General features: G+C 48.7%; 1 protein-coding gene across 3 annotated transcripts in view; it reads left to right on the top strand.

Moving 5' to 3' along the window:
- The window catches only part of B4GALT3 (beta-1,4-galactosyltransferase 3), a 397,975-nt gene that overhangs the window by 322,866 nt on the left and 55,622 nt on the right, over positions 1–19,487 (top strand). For all 3 annotated transcript variants that reach the window (XM_086945030.1, XM_086945028.1, XM_086945029.1), the window contains exon 3: positions 15,778–16,013. In XM_086945030.1, coding sequence (XP_086801156.1) covers positions 15,778–16,013 — 236 coding nt within the window. The remainder of the gene's footprint in view (positions 1–15,777; positions 16,014–19,487) is intronic.

Genomic DNA, 19,487 nt, shown 5'->3' with positions numbered 1-19,487 from the left:
TTGGCCACTATAGGTGTGGCAGGGTATACTCAGACATGAGTCCCTTTCTCACTGCTCCATCAGGATTCAAGCAAGCCGGGCCGAAGAGGCTGAAATGCCAGAAACCGGTCCCCGGTAGCTTGTCTCCTTTCTGGTAAAGAATTGGCTTGGTAGTTTAGTCTGCCCTGTTCCCATGATGCACTGGGCCAGGGACAGACTGATTTGCATATAGCCAGGTTCTGAGCTGGGATGGGGCAGTGAGATAAATAACGGTGATGGATCAAGCCCTGATCTTTGGACTGGGTAAGAGTGGTCTGCTCAATTCAGACACTCTGTTCATCACCACCCCCTTTTGTAAATCGATTTTGGCCACTATAGGTGTGGCAGGGTATACTCAGACATGAGTCCCTTTCTCACTGCTCCATCAGGATTCAAGCAAGCCGGGCCGAAGAGGCTGAAATGCCAGAAACCGGTCCCCGGTAGCTTGTCTCCTTTCTGGTAAAGAATTGGCTTGGTAGTTTAGTCTGCCCTGTTCCCATGATGCACTGGGCCAGGGACAGACTGATTTGCATATAGCCAGGTTCTGAGCTGGGATGGGGCAGTGAGATAAATAACGGTGATGGATCAAGCCCTGATCTTTGGACTGGGTAAGAGTGGTCTGCTCAATTCAGACACTCTGTTCATCACCACCCCCTTTTGTAAATCGATTTTGGCCACTATAGGTGTGGCAGGGTATACTCAGACATGAGTCCCTTTCTCACTGCTCCATCAGGATTCAAGCAAGCCGGGCCGAAGAGGCTGAAATGCCAGAAACCGGTCCCCGGTAGCTTGTCTCCTTTCTGGTAAAGAATTGGCTTGGTAGTTTAGTCTGCCCTGTTCCCATGATGCACTGGGCCAGGGACAGACTGATTTGCATATAGCCAGGTTCTGAGCTGGGATGGGGCAGTGAGATAAATAACGGTGATGGATCAAGCCCTGATCTTTGGACTGGGTAAGAGTGGTCTGCTCAATTCAGACACTCTGTTCATCACCACCCCCTTTTGTAAATCTACTAATTGCTGGGCAGCTGTAGAACAATCACAAGGGCCTAAACGTTGCAGCTGGCACTAAGTGCTGCGCAGCTGTAGAAGGCCTGGCACCACTGTGCCATCTCCGTCCCTCCCCAGGGACTCTCTCTCTCTTGGCGCCTAAACGGTGCAGCTGCCCACTAATTGCTGGGCAGCTGGAAATCAAGAACTACGACAGGGCTCTCACTCTTGACAAAGACTGCGCCATGGGTTGGAGCCACACATGCTCTGACATCAACTGTGCAGGACGATGGAGCCCTCTGGCTCTAGAACACACATGCCCCCTAGATCGTTGGTGTCCCCCCTCTGGGGACTCAGAAAACAACTGCCCAGGAGCCTCTCCGGGCTCTAAAAACTACTGGGGCGGAACACGGCCCTCCTGGCCCTCGGGACCCCCACTGGGGGCCTTCTGACACTGGTGCCCACGTGGGAGCCACTGAGGCACTGGGAAACGGTGGGGCGGCCCACTGCCATCCGGGGCCACCCTTGCACTGGGAAGCATCAACCACACGGGGCTCTAGGAATAATACTGGCCCCCAACGTGGGAGCCACGGGCTCTGTAAACACAGGGGAGCGTCCCACTGCCATCCGGGGCCGCCCTGACTCAGCACCCTCCTCGGCGCTGAACAAGTACCCTGCTCCACGAGGAGCGGGGGGAATTGCAGCACGGTCCCCAGCCCAGCCCAAACTCACCGGCTCGGTCCTCGAGACCCGGGCAAGTCCAGCGGCGGTCTGCAGAACCTGCGTGGCTTCCCGGTCCTTACGGGAGCCCGGCGCTTTGTCTCCCTGGCCTCAATCTCGGGGCTCTCCCTCGAGCATGGGAGCCGTGCGCCACAACAAACACCGGCCTCTTCCAGCCACGCTCTTCCTCCCGCTTCCGTCCCGCTGGCCCCGCCCACAACCAGGCGGGCCGCGGAGAGCTTCCAACGCGGCTCGGGCAGCGGCAGCGAAACGCGGGGTGGGCCCCCGCTTGGGCCATATTTAAAATATGCGCTTCCAGGCGCTAGGGCAAGAGAATAAAGCGATTCCAGGCGCTGGGGCAAATGCAGCGCTCTCAGCGCTAGAAATACAAATAAAGCGCTCAGGAAACACACAGTCCAGCTAAAATATAGCGCTCTCCCAGGCGCCAAGGCAACCAGGGGTCCTGAAACAAAGGAGGAAGCCCTTTCAGGGTGCCAAGAAGACACCACAAGGTCCTGGGGCAAGGAAAAGAGAGCAGGTACTCCTAGCAAAGCAAGTCCCCCAGTCCATCAGTAATCCAGGGGCTGGGCAGGGCCCAGGGAGGCAAACCTTCCCCTGGGCCCAAGCAGCAGCACGCCCCTGGCAGGATTCAAGTCAGAAACAAGAACATTTTGTAAGGGGACACAGCCCCTTTTTATACAGAGAAATCCTTTGTCTAGCAGGGTGCAGTCAGTGTGAGAACCAGCTACAACTGGTTATAGGGAACTCCTTTCACTGGCCAGGCTGGGGACATCAGACGCACCACAGGGGTGGAGCCAGCATTGTGTGGGGAAAGTCCAGCCCTATTCAGGCCCAGGGGCACCCCTCCCCTCACATCAGCATGCTAATCACTCCATTCACCACCGGGGCAGACCCTCCCAGACTCTTGGAGCCAGGCTCACCAGCCAGCTTCAGCCAATCACACGCCAGGCACAAATTACACAAATATGCCAACTTCTAGAAGTGGCACTTCCACACTAGACACAATCATGCCGCATATATCATTACGCTGCATTCAAACTCACGAGTTCGCACATACCAAATTCGACCCTGCACGCCCCACACATCAGGAACTACCATGGTCACACATATTCCCCATGCATTCCTATGGGAGGGCAGGTCACTCACCACACATACACAGGGAGCTCACGCATTTTACACTGTACTACAGTGAAAAAGTGCGCAGAGGCCTAAAATCACCAACGCCAGGTTCCAGAAACAGGCTAGGAATAAGCAAAATGTTTTGGGGTGAACCTGCCAAAAGGGCCAGGTCCAACAAGTGGCATCCCAGTAGGGGCTCTAGTGTAGGTTTCTTTAAGACTATAATGATGTGGCCTGCCTTAGAGCTTTTCGAAAAACGCCTTGAGTGAGGGAAGTGTTGATAAGAGTGAGTAGGGGTGCGACAGCTTCTCCTGAGAGTCCTTTGATGAAAGACCAGCGTAAGAAGTCTTTAGAGGAGGTAGAGTATTTGAGTGAGATCTACGAGAGTTATTGTTTGAAAGGTGGCTTTTTCAGGATGCTACAAGAAGGGGTGTGTCTAAAAACAGAAGTGGGCTTGGTTTTGTCAGTATGCTGTAAGATCTTCTTCTGTGTTTTTGCACTAAAGAAGAGGATGATGGCATTCCGCTTGACCTTGGAAAATGGGACAGAAGGATAAAGCAGGGGTTGAAGCACTGCCTGATTGTTTAGAAAAGGACTCTTCTTCTGTTAGCTGCTTAATTAAAGGCATTTGGATAGGACCTTGCTTTGGCTGATGTGATGAGTTGTCTGTGTGTTGCTTGGAGGGACTTCAGTAACATGAGGTCATGGACGGTTCTATATTTCTTCCATTTTCTTTCTTGACTGACAACATAGCCTTTGTTATTGGCAAGGGCTTTCGAGTACCAGGGTGCTGAAGGGATTTGGCTTAATGTTGCATGTTTTAGTTGGGGTATAGGTGTTCATGTGTTTTTTTTAGAAAAGCATTGAAGTAGTTTAGAAGGGTGTTGACATCGGACATGGAGTTGCTAGGCTGAGAGATCAGTCCAACATTTTGGTTGTTGTTGGAGACTTCTTAGAAGGATCTGATGGTTTGGTGTTCTCTTTTTGGTTGACTTCAGTTTGTTGAACCTGAAGCTGAGCAGGATAGTAGCGATAGCAAGCGGTTCGGTGCTTTCTAGAAGTATGGGTAGTTTGCATTGGATTGTTGGTGTTTTTGAGATTATGAGGTAGAGGCTTTAACTTTTGAAGTGTGTTGGTTGACTGATGTGCTTTACCACATTGGGTGTGCACTGTGTTGTGTCTTGTTTCTTTGCATTGTCTGAGGGGTTAAAGTCACCCCGGAATGTGGAGGGGTAGTGAAGTAGTGTGGCTCACTGGTTAGAGGCGGCAGACCCGAGAGCAGAGGACGGCCCGGGACCAGGGTTCGATTCTCGGCGCGGCAGGTTTCTGGACCAGGGTCAGCGGACTCGATAATTCTCTCGCCTCGGTGCCCACTCTGATCAGCGATCACACTCGGCAACTCTGGGCACTAGCTTGCCTCATCTTCACTAACGGCCCCACCAGACCGCCGGGGATGCCTGGTCTCACCCTGGAGATACCCATTAAGGGACCATCTCTCAGGGAAGCCAGGAAGGGTTTCGCAGCGGTCGAAGCGCGGAGGTACCCCTTCGGGAGTGATTCCTGCGCTATATAAGCACACAATTAATAATATAAGCACACAATTAATTAATTAATTAATTAATAAGAACTGGCCAAAGCCGAGTTCACTTGCCGGAACCAATGCGGGGAAATCGGGAATGGGTGATTCTGTAACTGGTATAGGAGTCTCGGGAGGGCAACCATTTTAAAGATTGCCGACCTGCCATACAGATTGAGGGGCATACGGGCCCAGGACTTCATTTCGGACTGTACCCGGTCCCACACCGGCACAATGTTCTATTCCCAGGAAACAGCAGGCGAAGCCGTCAGAAACACCCCTAGATATTTAAGGCCTCCAACAGCTATCTGCAGCGGCGACGCCCATTGGCCCAGCTGTAATCGATCTCCCAGCGTCCAGATAGTGGATTTCCACTGGTTTAAAAACAGTCCTGAAACTTCCCCGAAGATTCTCATAACTTCTAGGACTCTAGGCCCTGACCTGTTTACATCCGTGAGGAAGAACAGGACGTCGTCCGCATAGAGGGCGATTCTATGCGATGGCCCGCCTCCCACTCTATGCCACATATTTGAGCGTCCATTCTGACCCACGCCGCCAACGGCTCCATGGCAAGCGCGAAGAGGTAAGGCGAGAGGGGGCGCCCCTGCCGAGTGCCCCTCCCAATGGGGAAGGCCACTGACGCGGCGCCAGCTACCCTCACCGAGGCCATCAGGTTTGTGTATAGGAGCTTCACATACAACAGGAAGCGCGGTCCAAGGTTGAGCTGCGAGAGTAGGGCGAACAGGTAGGTCCAGCTGAGGGAGTCAAAAGCTCTATCCCCGTCCGCCAAGAGCAGTGCAGCCTGGGCTCCGGCGCCACCGACCGCCGCCACCGCCACATGTGCCCGCCTAATGTTGTGGCGTGTTGCCCTACGGGGCATAAACCCCGCCTAATCTGGGTGTACTAGCTCTGTGATGTATGGGAGGAGCCGGTTCGCTAGGGCCTTGGCCAGTATCTTCGCCTCGGTGTTCAATAAAGAGATCGGACGGTATGAGTCATGCCTGTCCGGTGGCCTGCCGGGCTTGCAGAACACCTCAATCTCGGCATGTCTCCAATCTACTGGCAGGAGCCCCTGCTCCCTCGCCGCCTCGAGGGCTCGCCTATAATGTGGTCCCAATTGAAGGTGGAATTTCTTAAAGAACTCGCTCGGGAACCCATTCGGTCCCGGAGCTTTCCCCGTGTTGAGTTCTCCTAGAGCTGTGTCCAGCTCCTCCGCTGATAGCGGCAAGTCTAGTTGGTCCATCGCATCGTCCGACAGCGCCTGTGGTGGGAGATCTGCAAGGAATTTGTCAATGTCTAAAGGGGGAAGATGCTCCCTCGGGGCGTATAGGGTCGCGTAGTATCTGGCAAACCGTTGTTTTTAAAGTCCACCATTTTTAATAGTACACAAACTGTATGTACCAGAATTCAATACAAAATTAATAGATAGACAATTTGCTTGCCTATGGTCACCTTGAGGCCTACTCTTTGTTGAGGGTGAGGAATTCAATCTAAACCTAAATCGATAAACACCGGCTGAATCCAGCCAAATGATTCCCACATCACTGGATATTTCAGAGGTGGGCTGGAAGTATAAAGCTTTGCTGACCCAGGAAGGTTTAGATTCCATTGCGAATTAGCCAATTGTATTCAAACCAGTGGCTCACAGTGCTTGAGGTGCGGTGGTGCCTAGGAATAATTTGTGAGCCACTGGACCCGCTCGAAGTAGGAGTGCCATCCTTGAAATGAAAATGTGTTTCAATGAGCCATGCTGCCTGCTATGCAGCTGATCTAGCAAGCACAATGTACAACCATCTGGCCACAGTACATTTAGTGCAGGCATGATTGCAAAAGACCTCCGTTATATCGAGTGCTCTGAAAAGTTTCTTAACCCCGTCAAACACTTATTCAAATTAAGCCCTAAAAACGTCTGATAGGCATAGTGCCCAAAAACATGTTTCCTGAATTCCCCCTTTCATAATGTCAGTGGGAGAAGGCAAGTGCCTCCAGCCTTTACATTGTAGATTGACGATACCCCAGCCTGAGATTCCTTGGCAGATCAAAGGGCACCTTTGCTTAGTGTGGAGACGCAGTTAATGTCGGAGCATACGGGCATTAAATCACTGACACACACACCACGGTTTGCTGGTCGGACCGGAAGTCACGAGCGACCCCGACCATTTATTTATACCCTTCTGGCCACGCCTGGCCAGAAGGTGATACATTTATGCACGTGTTTCCGGCCGAGGCCAGAGCTCATGAAAACCACTAGAACGCTACATTCCTTCCCAAGTTAGTCTTTTGAACAAAATTAACTTAACACGCAAAATCTGCTAGTCTCTGACTGGGCCTAGGATTAGGCCTGAGGTTGTGCTGTCGTCGTCCTCTTACCGGGGTACTCTCTGGACATACTCTCGGAGGGGACGTTGGTGTTTCGGGAGTCAGATTTGTACCGGTTGACCCCGGGCTACACAGTGCGGGCCCCTGCGGCTCAGTGATGGTGTTAATCCTCTCCGGTGTCTCGGTCTGGTGATCCGCGCTGGCAGGGGCTGACGGTATTCGTTTGAACCACGAGACATTCCTTGTTACTTCCTCTCCGTTGCGTTGTGCTGTCACAGCAGTGCCTTTGGTTGTTTTGACTGTCCATGGCTCGATTTCATATGGTGTTTGGAATTTTCCTCCTGGCCTCCTTGCTCGGATGAGTACAGAGTCTCTTGGGGTCAGTGTCCTGTCTCGGGCCCCTCTCCTCCTGCTTGCCTTGTCATTTGTCTTCTTCTGCCGAGCTTGATTGTGCTCTGGGAGGTACGGTTCGGGCATCCTGCTTTCCGCTGTCGGGAGCAGATCATGTCTGGGTCCTGAGAACATGAGACCAGGGGGATCTCTGGGTTGTGCTGTGAGGGGTGCTTCTGTACTGTCGTAGGAATTGTTGGAGGGTGTCTTTAGAGTTGGTTCCTTTTATTGCGGATATTCTCAGGACTTTGTTGATAGTTCTCATAAATCTTTCCACCTCACCATTGGCTTGAGGCCATTGTGGTGTTATGCGGAGATGGTGAATTCCCAATCCTTGTAGGAACTCTTTGAATTCGCTTCCCTGAAAAGGGGGCCCATTATCTGTTTTGAACTGGCGAGGAATTCCAAACATGGCGAATGCTTTGCTTAGAATCGGTTGAATGTTCGTGAAGCTTGTGACTGGGCTATTTCCACTATCGGATACTTTGTGTAGCTTTCTACTACCACTACCGTAATTCTCCCATCTGGAAAACTGCCAAAATCTAGACTGACCCATGACCACGGCGCTGGCGCATGGTCTTCCGTGATGATTGGTGTGGGAGCTTCAGCTCTACTTGTCAGTTGGCATGCTCGGCAATTCTGCACTACCGCGTCAACGTTGTTTTCCAGGTTCGGAAACCAAACCTTCTCTCGCATCCTGGCTTTCATTCTCCTGGTGCCCTGGTGTCCCTCATGGGCCAGCGTAGTTGCCTGTTCTTGCAGGGTGACCGTAATTACCACTCTCGTTCCTCTCAGGATGAGTCAATTTTCTGCAATGCTGAGTTCATTGTGTATCTTTCAGAATTGATTGAGGCGGAGGTGGTCATTTTCACGCCACCCTTGTACATCTCGCAGAAAGCCTTCCCACGACCAGTGTGTACAGCATTTTCCACTCTCTTCAGGACTGCATCGTTGGCATACTGTGCCATAATTCTCTCCGCGGACATAGCTTGGGGACACGCCCACTGTGACACCATGTTCACGAATTCTTCAGTTTGCCTGTCAGGTTCTTCTCTGGGCGCCTCTTCTGTGGCTGGGTGCCGCGACAGGAAGTCAGCCGGATTCTTCGCCCCGGGTCGGTACACGAGGTCCATTTGATATTGTTGTATTTGAATTGCCCATCTCTCGATTCGCGGCGGGGGATGTGGTGCTGTGCCTTTGAACAACGGTATGAGTGGCTGGTGATCAGTCACCATTCTAAATGGGTGTCCAGTTATGTAGGGATGAAAGTGGTTACAAGCCTATTTTACCGTTAGGGCCTCCCTCTCTATTTGAGAGTATCTCGCTTCGGTGGCGGTGAGGGCTTTGCTTGCAAACGCCAATGGTGCCCACACCCCCGGTTCCATCTCCTGAGTGAGGAGAGCCCCGAGTCCGACTGGGCTGGCGTCAACTAGTATTTCTGTGTGCTTGGATATGTCGAAATATGCCATAGTTGTCCCATCCAGTAGTGCAGTCTTGATTTTCTCAAACGCTTCTTCTTCGGTGTCTGTCCACTTCCACGGATTCTCCTTTTTAGTTAGGTTTCGTAACGGCTCAGCAATGGTGGCTAGGTTAGGTATAAATCTTGTGCAGTATTGTGCCATGCCCAGGAAACTTCTCATTTCTGAGGCTGTGGTCGGGGCTGGTGCATGTTTGATAGCCTGTGACTTTCTGGGGTCAACCTGGACGCCATCGGAGTTAAACACGTAGCCAAAGAATTCTATAGATTTCTGGAAGAATTTACATTTGTCCTTGTGCAATGTTACCCCATGTTCGGCTAGTCTCTTAAGCGTGGACCTCAGTCGCTGATGGTGTTCTTTGCTGGTCTTGGAGTGTATTAAGATATCATCGCTTACATGCAATACTCCCTGCAGGCCAGACAGTATCTCTTTTATGGTATTTTGAAATATTTCAGCAGCTGAGGATATTCCGAAGTTCAACCTCTTGTACCTTCTGAGGCCTAGGTGGGTCGAAAAAGTTGTTATATATCTGCTCTCTTCGGCTAGTCTTAGCTGGTGGTATCCAGCGTTCAAGTCTAATTTGGAGAACCATTGGGCTCCGTTTAGGTCTGTGAGTATGTCATCAACAGTGGGAGTTATATGACTTTCTCGTTTTATCGCCTTGTTGGGCATCTGCATATCAATGCATATCCTTATTTTCCCTCGTTGCCGGGGTTTCTCTGCTATCACCATAGGCGATACCCATGGTGTTGGGCCGGTAACTTTCTCTATGACCCCTTGCTTCTCTAACTGTGCCAGTTCTTGTTCGACTGCAGCTCTTAAGTGAAATGGAATTCTCCGATGCTTCAGAGCTATGGGTTGGATGGCTTTGTCAATGTACAGTCTGACAGGTTGTCGTTTGATTGTACCTAATCCTTTGAACAGGGACGGAAACATCTGTAGGACGTCTTCGTCTTAAAGTGTTTTGACGGCGTTGGCGAATGCAATGAGGTTAAGGTCTTCCGCCGTGTGGCTCCCAACTAGAAGGTCAGCTTCTTTATCGATGACATGAAATGTTGTTGTCACTTCACGATCTTCCGTCTTGACTTGTACTTGCATCTTTCCCCATATGCTAGTATTTTGACTTTGGATGGTGTTAACTGCAGTCTAGGCTTGAGGCTATTGTAGTGCTGTATACCCATCACGTTCACTGTTGCACCGGTGTCTATCACTCCGGTGACTGCTGACCCATCAATTTGAATTTGGCACTTTGGTTGTGGCCTTCGCCTCCTCTTTAGATCCTTTGTGAAGGATACGGAGTAGCACTCTTCCTCGTCCTCCGTGGAGGAGTCGTCCAGGCATGCGTGGCGGTGGTGTCTGGACGTCAAGGGTCTAGTTTGCTGTGTGTCTTCTAGGCTTAATTGCCTGACTGCTCCTGCGGTGGTCCTCCTTCTGACAGGTTTCTTCCACGAAATCCTCCTCTGCATACGCTTGCAAAGTGGTTTGGTACTCCGCATTTAGAGCACGTCTTCCCTCTCGCAGGGCAGCCATCTTGATTGTGCTCATCTCGTCCGCAATAGCCGCATGGCGGCCGCCTTGGTGTCCTAGTCGGCCATCCTCCTCGTCCGCCTCTACTTGGGGTGCGAACGGCATCCACTCTTTCTGTCTTTATGCTGGTCCCTGCCTCTGCGTGAGTAGTTAAGGCAGCTTCCATCGCTGTGGATCGGGCATCCAACAATTCGTGCGATCGTGCGAGCAGGAGTATTTCATCCAATGTGATGTGTGGTTTACGCAATATCAGCGTCCTCAGAGTTTTATTTCGGCATCCTTGAATGATCTACGCCGTGACTTCTTTTGTTTGGTCATCTTCGGTACATGTGCTTACCAGTTCTCTCAACCGGGCATGAAACGCGACCATCGTCTCACCCTCTCTTTGTCTTGACTGTCGAAATTTGAATCTTTCATAATGGGGGTTGAGCTGAGGGTCGAAATGTGCATTGAGTGCACGCACCGCGGCGTCATAGTCATTGGCATTCCCGGTGTCTGGAAGGGGAGTGAAAAGTTTGTAGATTTCAGTCCCTCCGAAATGCAGCAGTAGTGACCATTTGACTACATTATCTGTTTCGCGGGTGGCCACGAAGTAGTTGTTTAGCTGTCCGATCCATACCACCCACCTTGGCGCTGCCATAGCTGGATCGATCAGCTCACTAAACGGTGGTAAGGCTTGAATCTGTGAATGAGCTGATTGTTGTGCTGGTTGGGCTGGGGGTACTGCCTGTTGCTGCTCTACTTGCTGTGGCGCCGCTTGTTGTGGCGCTGCTTGTTGTTGCGCTGCTGGCTGATTTTGATTGACCCCCACGTTGCCTGGTGGATTCGACATTGTGGTGTGCTTCACTCGTGTCCCTCTGTGCTTAGACTGGGGTTGCACGACTTCTCTGTGGTTTTTTTTTCCGGTTTTGCCAGTGCTTGTTGGGGCTTCACACCCTTGGTTTAGCTGGTGCTCGTTTGATTTGCTTGCCCCACTTACAGCGTGTCTCAGACTCTTGGTATTCGCTGGGTGTGTCTTTTCCGCCAGGCGGGCGCAGGGTTAATTTTTGCTTCTTTCGGCGTCCCCGGCACTCGCGCTCACACGCGTCTTCCTCTGACCCCTCTGCCAGGCCTCTTGCTTCTTTTGCGCATGCGCGCGCGTCTCGCTTGGTTGTCGGGTTTCCTCCGCGTACGCTGGCTGTGGGTGCTCGCGGTTCTTCACTGCTCGCCGCGCCGGTGCCCCTATGCAGCTCAGGACTCACGCTGCTTACCGGTGCGGCTGGCGGTGTTGTCAGGCCTCTCACTCTTGCTCTTGCGTTGGGCGCCTCGCTCAGCGCCAGTCTTCTTTGCCCCTGCCGGCGCTCTGTCACGCATGTGGACGTTTCTGTCAGCGTCTCATCTGGGGGTTTTATGGCAGCATCCCACCCTCGTCGCCAGTGTGGAGACGCAGTTAATGTCGGAGCATACGGGCATTAAATCACTGACACACACACACCACGGTTTGCTGGTCGGACTGGAAGTCACAAGCGACTCCCAACCATTTATTTATACCCTTCTGGCCACGCCTGGCCAGAAGGTGATACATTTATGCACGTGTTTCCGGCCGAGGCCGGAGCTCATGAAAACCACTAGAATGCTACATTTAGGTCGAGGCAGCATGTTACAGACTTTTTTTAAATCGTTGTTATTGACATTTTGGGCAGAGACTGAAAAAGTATAGCAAGAGAGGTGAGGCAGAGGGAGAATTGAGTAGAGACAGCTTTGGTGTAGAAATATATCGAGGTAGGGAGTAAAATACAGCCAATAGAGAGAGGTGAGGTAGGCAGAAGAAAAAAGTACAGATAGAAAGAGGAAGATGTAGGTAGAGAAAAAAAGGCACACAAATATAGAAGGTTTCAGAATTAAGTAGAAAAGTAGAGGGGGATGGAGATAGGAAGAAGGAAATGTAGAGAGAGGCAGAGGAGTTCGGGAACCCCAAGGGTGAGGTACAAAGAAAGGAGATGTAGAAAGAGGTGAATTTCAGAGAGGTAAATGCAGCAAGAGCAGGAGGTAGACCTAGAAGACGGATTTGGGAAAAACAAAGTTGGAATATAGAAAAAGAGCAAAATGAGATGAAGTATGCAAAATCAGGTCAGGCAAAGAGACTAGTGATGAAGGTAGAGAGAGCGGTGAAGGGTAGAAAGTGAAATGTACTGTAGAGCGAACAGCGGAATTTGAGAGAGATACATGAAACAGAGAAAGAGAGATGGTGTTTATACAAGGGTAGAAAGTTGTGAGATGGAAAAAGTGGAAGAGATGTTGAGATAAAAAGATTTATAAAGAAGAAGTTGAGAGAGTTGAGGTGGAGAGGGTGAGTTGAAATGGAGGCTGAGATCCAGAAAGAGATATGTTTGTGTGAGGGAGAGGGGCATAGAGACAAAGAGGAAGCGGAGTTAATGATAGAGACAAAGCAGTGGGGGTAGAGAAATAGAGGTAGCCAAACATTAAGTTGGGTATTTAGAGAGGTGAAGGAAAGGGAACAGAAGTAGAACAAGAGAATGAGACTTAATGTTGAGGTAATTTGATATCTTACATAAGGAAAGAGAGCGTTGGGGTATAGAGAGGTAAGGTAGTGCAGGAGATTTGAGGTAGCAAGAAGAATGAGATGGAGAAATGGGGAGGAGTGGTAAGCTAGAGAAAGAGCTGAGAGGTGTAGAAAGCGGTAAGGAAGCAGAGACATGTATATAGAGATAAAGAGGTGAGGAAAATATAGAGGGAGGTAAGAAGGAAAAGTGTTGAGGTATATGAATGAGATGAGCTAGAGAGCGAGCTGAGGAAGAATGAGACAGAGAGTGATAGACAAAAGGTCATGAGAGAGTGGTAGAGAAAGATGAAGTCAAGTGAGGTATAATGATTGAGAAATTCGGTAGACAACTGCGAGGAAGCAAGAACTGAGATGGGTAGAGAGGAAGAAGGTACACAGAGAAGTAGATAGGGTTAAGGTATAAGAGGTGAGCTGAAGTAAGGAGAGAGAACAGTTACAGAGAGATTAGTTTTCAGTGTAATTGCCACCAACTGCTTGACAAGCACACTAAGCAGACCCTCCAGGATATCGCGATTTCGCGGTTTGCCGCAAAATCGGCACTTTTGTAAAAATGCAGCGATTTTTACAAAAGTGCCTGCGAAATCGGCACTTTTGTAGAAATCGCGGTGTCTTTACAAAAGCTAATCCATGCCACTATATCCTGGGGGTCTGACTAAAAGTGGGCTTTCAGCAGGCAGGCTCTCAGCAAGGGCAGCAAGGATATTATGAGCTGGCTTTTCATCTGTGCGCCTCCAGCTGCTCGGAAGATGTCCCCCCAGATCCTCGGAGGTGGGAGGCATGCAGGTGCAGGCCCAGCGCTGCTCGGCTTTTAATCCTGCTCGAAGCTCTGGCCTTAGCTGTACCTTTGATCTGTGTGTCACGCTACAGCCCATGCTGGCTCCTGTGCTGTTTTACCGTGATGTGCCAGACATTTTGAAAATCATTTGTTGACAGATCGAATGCACGTCAAAAATAAACTACCATACTTTCATGTCAGAAATACATTTCTGATTTGAAGTTATTCATTTTAGGCGAATTTAATTATGCTCCTAATTCAATTAAGAGAGCAAATTACCTTTTACGTTATAAGTTGCAGATAACTGTTATCTGCTTGCATCTGTACTTTGGGCTCAAAAATACTGGCTAATGAGTTCTCCCAACAGAAATCCCCTACAGTACAGTCTTTCCTACACTCAAAAACATATCGTGTTAGCTCTGCTATGTAAAGCCCCACCGAGGGACAGAAAGGCAGGGGGCAGAGCTACCAATACTGCAACAGGTGCAGTGACACCGACACCCTGGAGTATGAAGGGTGCACTTCAACTACTAGCCCTGCTGGCCCTTTTGCCTTCAAAACCGGCGGAGGTGTGCCAAACGTCCCTTCTTGCATGCACCTCCTATAGGAGGATGAATGGAGACATCCGCCCCTCACGTAAGGCGGGGGTAGTGCCACACCCTGACAGAATGAATAGTTGGGGACAGCAGACCCCTTCTGGCACAGGAAGGGTAACTGGTGCTCCCAGCAGTGTTCAGCTGGGCTGCTTAGGTAAAAAACAGGAGAGGCATACACAGTACACATATAGCTGCAGAGAACCGAAAGTGCACCGTGCATCACGATGAGGCATAAGTAGGGCCGTGAGCCAAAGGGTGTGCATCACGGTGGACTCGGGTGAACTCTGCATTTGACATCTCGCTCGGTCACGCCATCACCTACTCCAGGTCTGGTTCGACAACAAGCAGAGCACACACTTCAAGAGACCAATGGTGCAGACTGTCCAATGACGTCACGCCCCTTGAATACTTCACCACTTCATTTCCCCACGACCAGCACCAGGATTTGACACGTTGAGAATTCCCAAACCATATCCAGAGATACACTCGAATATCTGTACATGCTTTTCGAGGGAAACAAAGTGTCTACATTGTAATTAAACCAAATATACATAGCTTCATGTTGTTAAATAATTAAAAAAGCTAAGATATCTGTGTTTGTTGTAGGAAAAATGGCCAAATAAAATGCCGCAAAATTGCCGTTAAATTTCCATATTTGTGCCGCTAAATTTCCATTTTTGTGCCGCTAAATTTGCGAATCCATGCCGCTATATCCTGGGAGGTCTGACTAAGGGGCAGATTTCTTTTTTTGCACAGTAGCTAAAGTTGTGGAAGGATGAGAAAGCAGCATAGAGCCATATTAATAAAAAATTACATGCTGCTGATCGCTACCCCTGGGCTGGTGTGCAAACAGACTGGCGAGCACCATGCTTAACCTGTGCACCATGGTGCAGAGATGTGCTAGGGGTCTAGAGTAGGATTTGCACTGGAATCTAAACCTTCCAGTATAAAATCATATGCCGAGACAAATTCTTAAACATTCCACACACTGTATATGTGCTGGGTAGCGCAGCACACATGGGATGTGTGGAATGTGTGTAGAAGTGAAAACATTTCTCCGTTTTGCACCTGCCTCTAGGAAACGATATTTTAATGCAAAGTGCGGTCTGGCGATGTTAGTAGTTTGTGTATGTTATAAAAAATGATGGGTGCTAATGATAATCAACCCAAGTCATCCCCAAAGTAAGCTTCCTTGACACAAAGTGGCTCAGAGCAGCACAAAGCGCTATTTCCACTGAGAAAAGGGCACTTTTCCAGCGCACATAAATTTAGCACTCAAATGTAAGTACCCATGCAAGCGTTTGCGCTGCTTTGCATCTCTTTGACATGTGCAAACCCTTAGTAAATGATCCTCTAAGTTTCTGTTATGCATGCTTGGCTGTCAGCTTAGAAAAAATGCAGTTTTTTTTATGATTAGCATTATTTAATGGCAGGAACTTCGAGAGTCCCATTTACTTTATCAGGGGGCACCTTGGAATGCAGTGGCCCTGGGCAATTGCCTACCTTTGCCAATGCCTTAATACGTCTCTGAATTACTGTTGGTTTTATCAGGCCACTCCCATTTTCCCACCATTACTTCTTTAATGAATAGTGTCTGCCACGTAGTCTTGGGATGGGTTGTAAAGTGTTGAAGTTGGTTATGGATGTGGTAGAATAAGATATATATATTTTTTTCCTTCCTCCTAGTTGGACCTATAACAGTGACATTCACTAGTGTTCCAACTGTGAAGCAAATCCAGGCGAAGAACCCACTGGTGACTGCAGGTGGGATGTACCATCCACCAAACTGTGAGCCTCGCTACCGTACTGCTGTGCTGATTCCTCATAGGAACAGGGAAGCTCATCTCCGGTACCTTCTGTACTATCTGCACCCCTTCCTCCAGCGTCAGCAGATCCAGTATGGCATCTACGTTATCCATCAGGTCAGTCATCAGATGCATAACCAATCTCACGCATCCACTCATTCAATAGGTGGGTTCAGGGCCTGGGTTTGAGACTCTAGTTGTCGGTTTGAGTCTTACAAGTACATATTGGTGTGAAATGATTGATGGGGCACGTTGACACTACAAATGAATGACTAAAATATTGGTAAGAGTGGGCTCATTCAAGATATAAACCTCTGTACTATTGAGAAGGGGTACGTAGATGGTTGTGAATGAATTTTGTGAATAGTCAAAGCAGAGGAGCAGATAAAATGTAGGTTCAGCTTTGGGGGGTGGGGGGTTGATCGCTGAACGCTCTCGGGAAAGCCATGGCAAATGCAGAGATGTATGGCTTTGAATTGTGAGGTAAGGTGCCTGGAAGTAGTTGGTGAAGCCCCAGGTATGGGATGTTCTCGAGGAACACAATCGTCAACGTTAAACCACCATCTTATGAGCTGCAAGAAGCTGGGACATGTGCAGCTACATTTATTTCCAAAGCTTTTTTTGTAACTGTCCTACAATAAAATGTAAAAGATGAAGATCACAGTGAGATCTCATTTGCGGCAGAGAGAATGATGAAGCCGGTTATGAGCGTTCTATCTGGTATTAACATTTTTGGTGAAACAGAAGGAAATCTATAAAAGCAACCATGAAAATAGGCTAAAGTTGGCAACCCTTAAAGCTGTTGAAGACTCCCATGGACATTGACTCTTGAGCAATTGGTAGATTTTCAATTCGTTATCATAGAAGGAGCAATGTTTCTACTGAAGACATTTTTTATTGTGTTTATTTTCTACCTGCTCCTCCACAAAGCAGCATCCTACTGTTGCTACGCTTTAAAATGTGCTTGCTAGTCCTCTTGCTCAGATGTTGCCCTATATAATGAAATGTGCTATCTTGAAGATAAGAGAGGAAGATTGGAGACTTGTGGGTGGACCTGGAGTCCAGAAGTATTGAAAGACTACGTGTTGTATTTGGGTCTTGTATCCGTAAACCCTTGTCTCTTTCTCTTTCCCTCTTCCCCCCTTCCTTTCCCCCCTCCTTCTTCATCTGGTTGAGTCCAGCATTTCAACAGACCGTTGGAATGTTGGCTGAGGGACGGTTTGAGCTGGTGAAGTGCGACGCTTGTTGTGCTCTGGAGCGGTTATGTCGTATCTAGAATAAAGCATCTCTAATCGCCCTGAGACTGGTTCTTAACACTACGTTTTCCTTGTTTCAAGCCCTCTAATAAAACGCATAAAACATACGGCTGTTCTTCCAGTGAAAGGTAATTAAATATAAGGATTCAGGAACTGCAATAAAAACAATTGTTTATTTCAAATCATACATTGTGATAGCAAAAACTGCCTAGATAAACTCCCACACGCCATTTAGCCCTTGAAGCCCTTTAGCAAAAGACTTAACCGATAATCTCTGTTCCCAAGTAGGATTTCATTAATATTTATAGTGGAAATGATTTTTTAAATAAATAGTGCATAAAAATACTATAAATCCTGGAGGACAGCGTTGGGAATACAAAATATCTCGAGTAGGTTACAAATGTCTATTTTTTTCTTTTATAAAAGCATATTATTCCGATACCTTTTGAGAGTTCTGATATAGCTGTATAATTTGGCAATCCCATAATCAAGGCACTTGCAGAATCTTGAGGGAATGCACATTCTCCCTGGATTTGCTCCCACTGCGCTGGTTTCACAAGGAAAAGCTCATATAAATGTCCATCAGAAGATGGCCTATGCGGTTAGTTTGTGTGTGTGTTTTCGTCATGATCATGTTTTCTCTCCTGCATACATATGATGGTAAAAGACTGCTTATCTTTTGTTAAATAATGATGTATGCGTGCTTCATTGGGCTTTGTGAGAAAATCCCCATTATCTACTAGGCCCACTGAAATGTTTTCTTGCTATACGACGTTTTAGGCACTATTATAATATTTTGATCATTAATTGTCTGCACCCTTAGTAAATGTTAGTTCCATCTTCTAGGTTTATTTTTTGCATAATGGTGGGTATAGCTGCCCGTTTCATTTAGGTTTTTCCATTCCCAAGAAACTCTCCCCTGCTCTAAAGCACCATAGTACTAAAGGACAGGGCTAATGCATAGTGCGTTGCTGATTTAGGAACTAACCCTGTTGAAGGAAGAGAGTTCAGTGTTATGACATCTCATGAGTATCTCTACGACGACTAATAACATTGAAAGTTCCTTGAACTATAATCATCCCTTTGAAATGACCGGATGTTTACCTCCGTGGATACAGTTCTTCTTGTGTCACTCAATACAAGGTTAATGAGGTGCTACAAGTATGTCCTGAATAATTTGACTTTTTCACGCTCCATGGGATGCTAGAGAAAGTAAGAACTAACGGTTGTAGACAATATAGGGAGGCAAAAGTAAAGGACTTTGGGGCAGAGACATTACTAACAATGCTAGGGAAGTAAATGTAAAACTGGATTTAATGTCAAGAACTAATGCAACTACTCAACTGGTATTCTTCCTACACCCAGAAAATCTACATGTGTTTATTCTCTATCCCAGTCCCATGAGTTTGTGCTCACTAGCCTCTTCAATGCTTTGACAGATTTTGAGGATTTTGCCAGAAATTCCCCAAAACAACTGAATTTTCAAGTCCAATTAGATGTAGTCCTCTGATTCAGTTGGAATATGGCATGGGTATACAGAGCTGTCATGTTTCCCCATACCCATATGGGAGTAGCTCATCCAATTTAGTTTTTGGTTTGCAATCTCATTTCCAGTAGCGAGGGAAGGTAGTGAGGTTGACATTCAAGAGGAAACACCAACCGCAACCACCACCACCTCATCAGGGCTGCCAAGAAGACCTCCTTCAAAGACCGCCTCGACAACAACGCACACACAGCAAGGAGCTCTTCAACATCGTGAAGGAACTCTCCAACCCCAGCTCCAACACCAACGACATTCCGCCGTCGCAAGACCTGTGCGACTCCCTCGCCACCTTCAACACCCACACAGCCCCAACAGACAGCATCACAACAGACCCTCCGCACACTACCAACCACTTCCCCTTGCTAGCCTGGACCAGCGCGAGCGTCGATGACACCATCAAGACCATGAGCACAATCTACTCCGGCTCTCCGTCAGACCCATTCCCGCACCACGTCTGCAACAAAGCAAACAGCTCCATCGCACCCCACCTATGCAACGTCATTAATATCTCCCTTGAGACTGCGACCTTCCCAGAGAGCTGGAAACACGCCAAGATCAACGCCCTACTCAAAAAACCCAAGGCAGACCCAAGAGACCTCAAGAACTTCTGACCCATCTCTCTGCTCCCCTTCACGGCCAAGGTCATCGAGAAAATCGTTACCAGACAGCTAACCCGATACCTTGAAGAGAACAGAATCCTGGACCCTTCCAAGTCAGGGTTCCGCAGCAACCACAGCACCGAGATCGCCCTCATCGCCGCCACCGAAGACATCAGGACCCTGCTAGACAACG

This window comes from Lissotriton vulgaris, chromosome 12, assembly GCF_964263255.1.
Source record: "Lissotriton vulgaris chromosome 12, aLisVul1.2, whole genome shotgun sequence".
Classification (NCBI taxonomy): domain Eukaryota; kingdom Metazoa; phylum Chordata; class Amphibia; order Caudata; family Salamandridae; genus Lissotriton; species Lissotriton vulgaris.
Note: the sequence above shows the minus strand (reverse complement) of the source record. Positions and strands in the feature narration are given on the sequence as shown.